The sequence below is a fragment of the Cystoisospora suis genome, assembly GCF_002600585.1.
Source record: "Cystoisospora suis strain Wien I chromosome Unknown contig_3220, whole genome shotgun sequence".
Classification (NCBI taxonomy): Eukaryota; Apicomplexa; class Conoidasida; order Eucoccidiorida; family Sarcocystidae; genus Cystoisospora; species Cystoisospora suis.
The window spans coordinates 10,530-10,973 of NW_027156015.1; the positions used below are offsets into that span (position 1 = coordinate 10,530).

At 46.2% G+C, this 444-nt stretch overlaps 1 protein-coding gene across 1 annotated transcript; it reads right to left on the bottom strand.

Annotated features, from left to right (window-relative positions):
• Positions 1 to 10: 10 nt before the first annotated feature.
• On the bottom strand, positions 11 to 444 carry CSUI_006381 (uncharacterized protein; the record flags this gene model as incomplete). The annotated part of the gene is made up of 1 exon (XM_068066542.1): positions 11 to 444. A coding segment is annotated over exon 1 (432 nt), but the record flags the coding sequence as incomplete, so codon positions are not given.

Genomic DNA, 444 nt, shown 5'->3' on the forward strand with positions numbered 1-444 from the left:
TCTCTCTTTTCACCCCCCCTTGTCTTCTCGGTGTCCATACAAATCTCTTGTATTCCGCCTTGTCTCTCCTTCTCTGTTGATAGATGAGATATCTCTACAGAGTGGTCTCCATTCTTTTCTACAGAATGCTCATCTCCATCTTTCTTCTCACTTTTCTCCTGTCCTTCTCTCTCATTCTCATCCCTAAGACAGCATGCAGCCGTAGAAGACAGTCTACGAGAATCTGTCTCTACCGAAGGTACCTTTTCCTCATGTGAAACCTCTCTCTCTCTCTTCTCCTCGTCCTCCTCCTCCTCTTGCGCCGTCCTCGCCTTGTTCTTCTTCTTCTGCTCCTCTATCCTTATATCTTCCTGTCGAGAAGAAGAATGCAGAAGAGCTCTCATCTTCCTCCTAGAGGAAAAACGACGATGAGGCTGTACAAGGAGATTCTCCTGTATAAACATC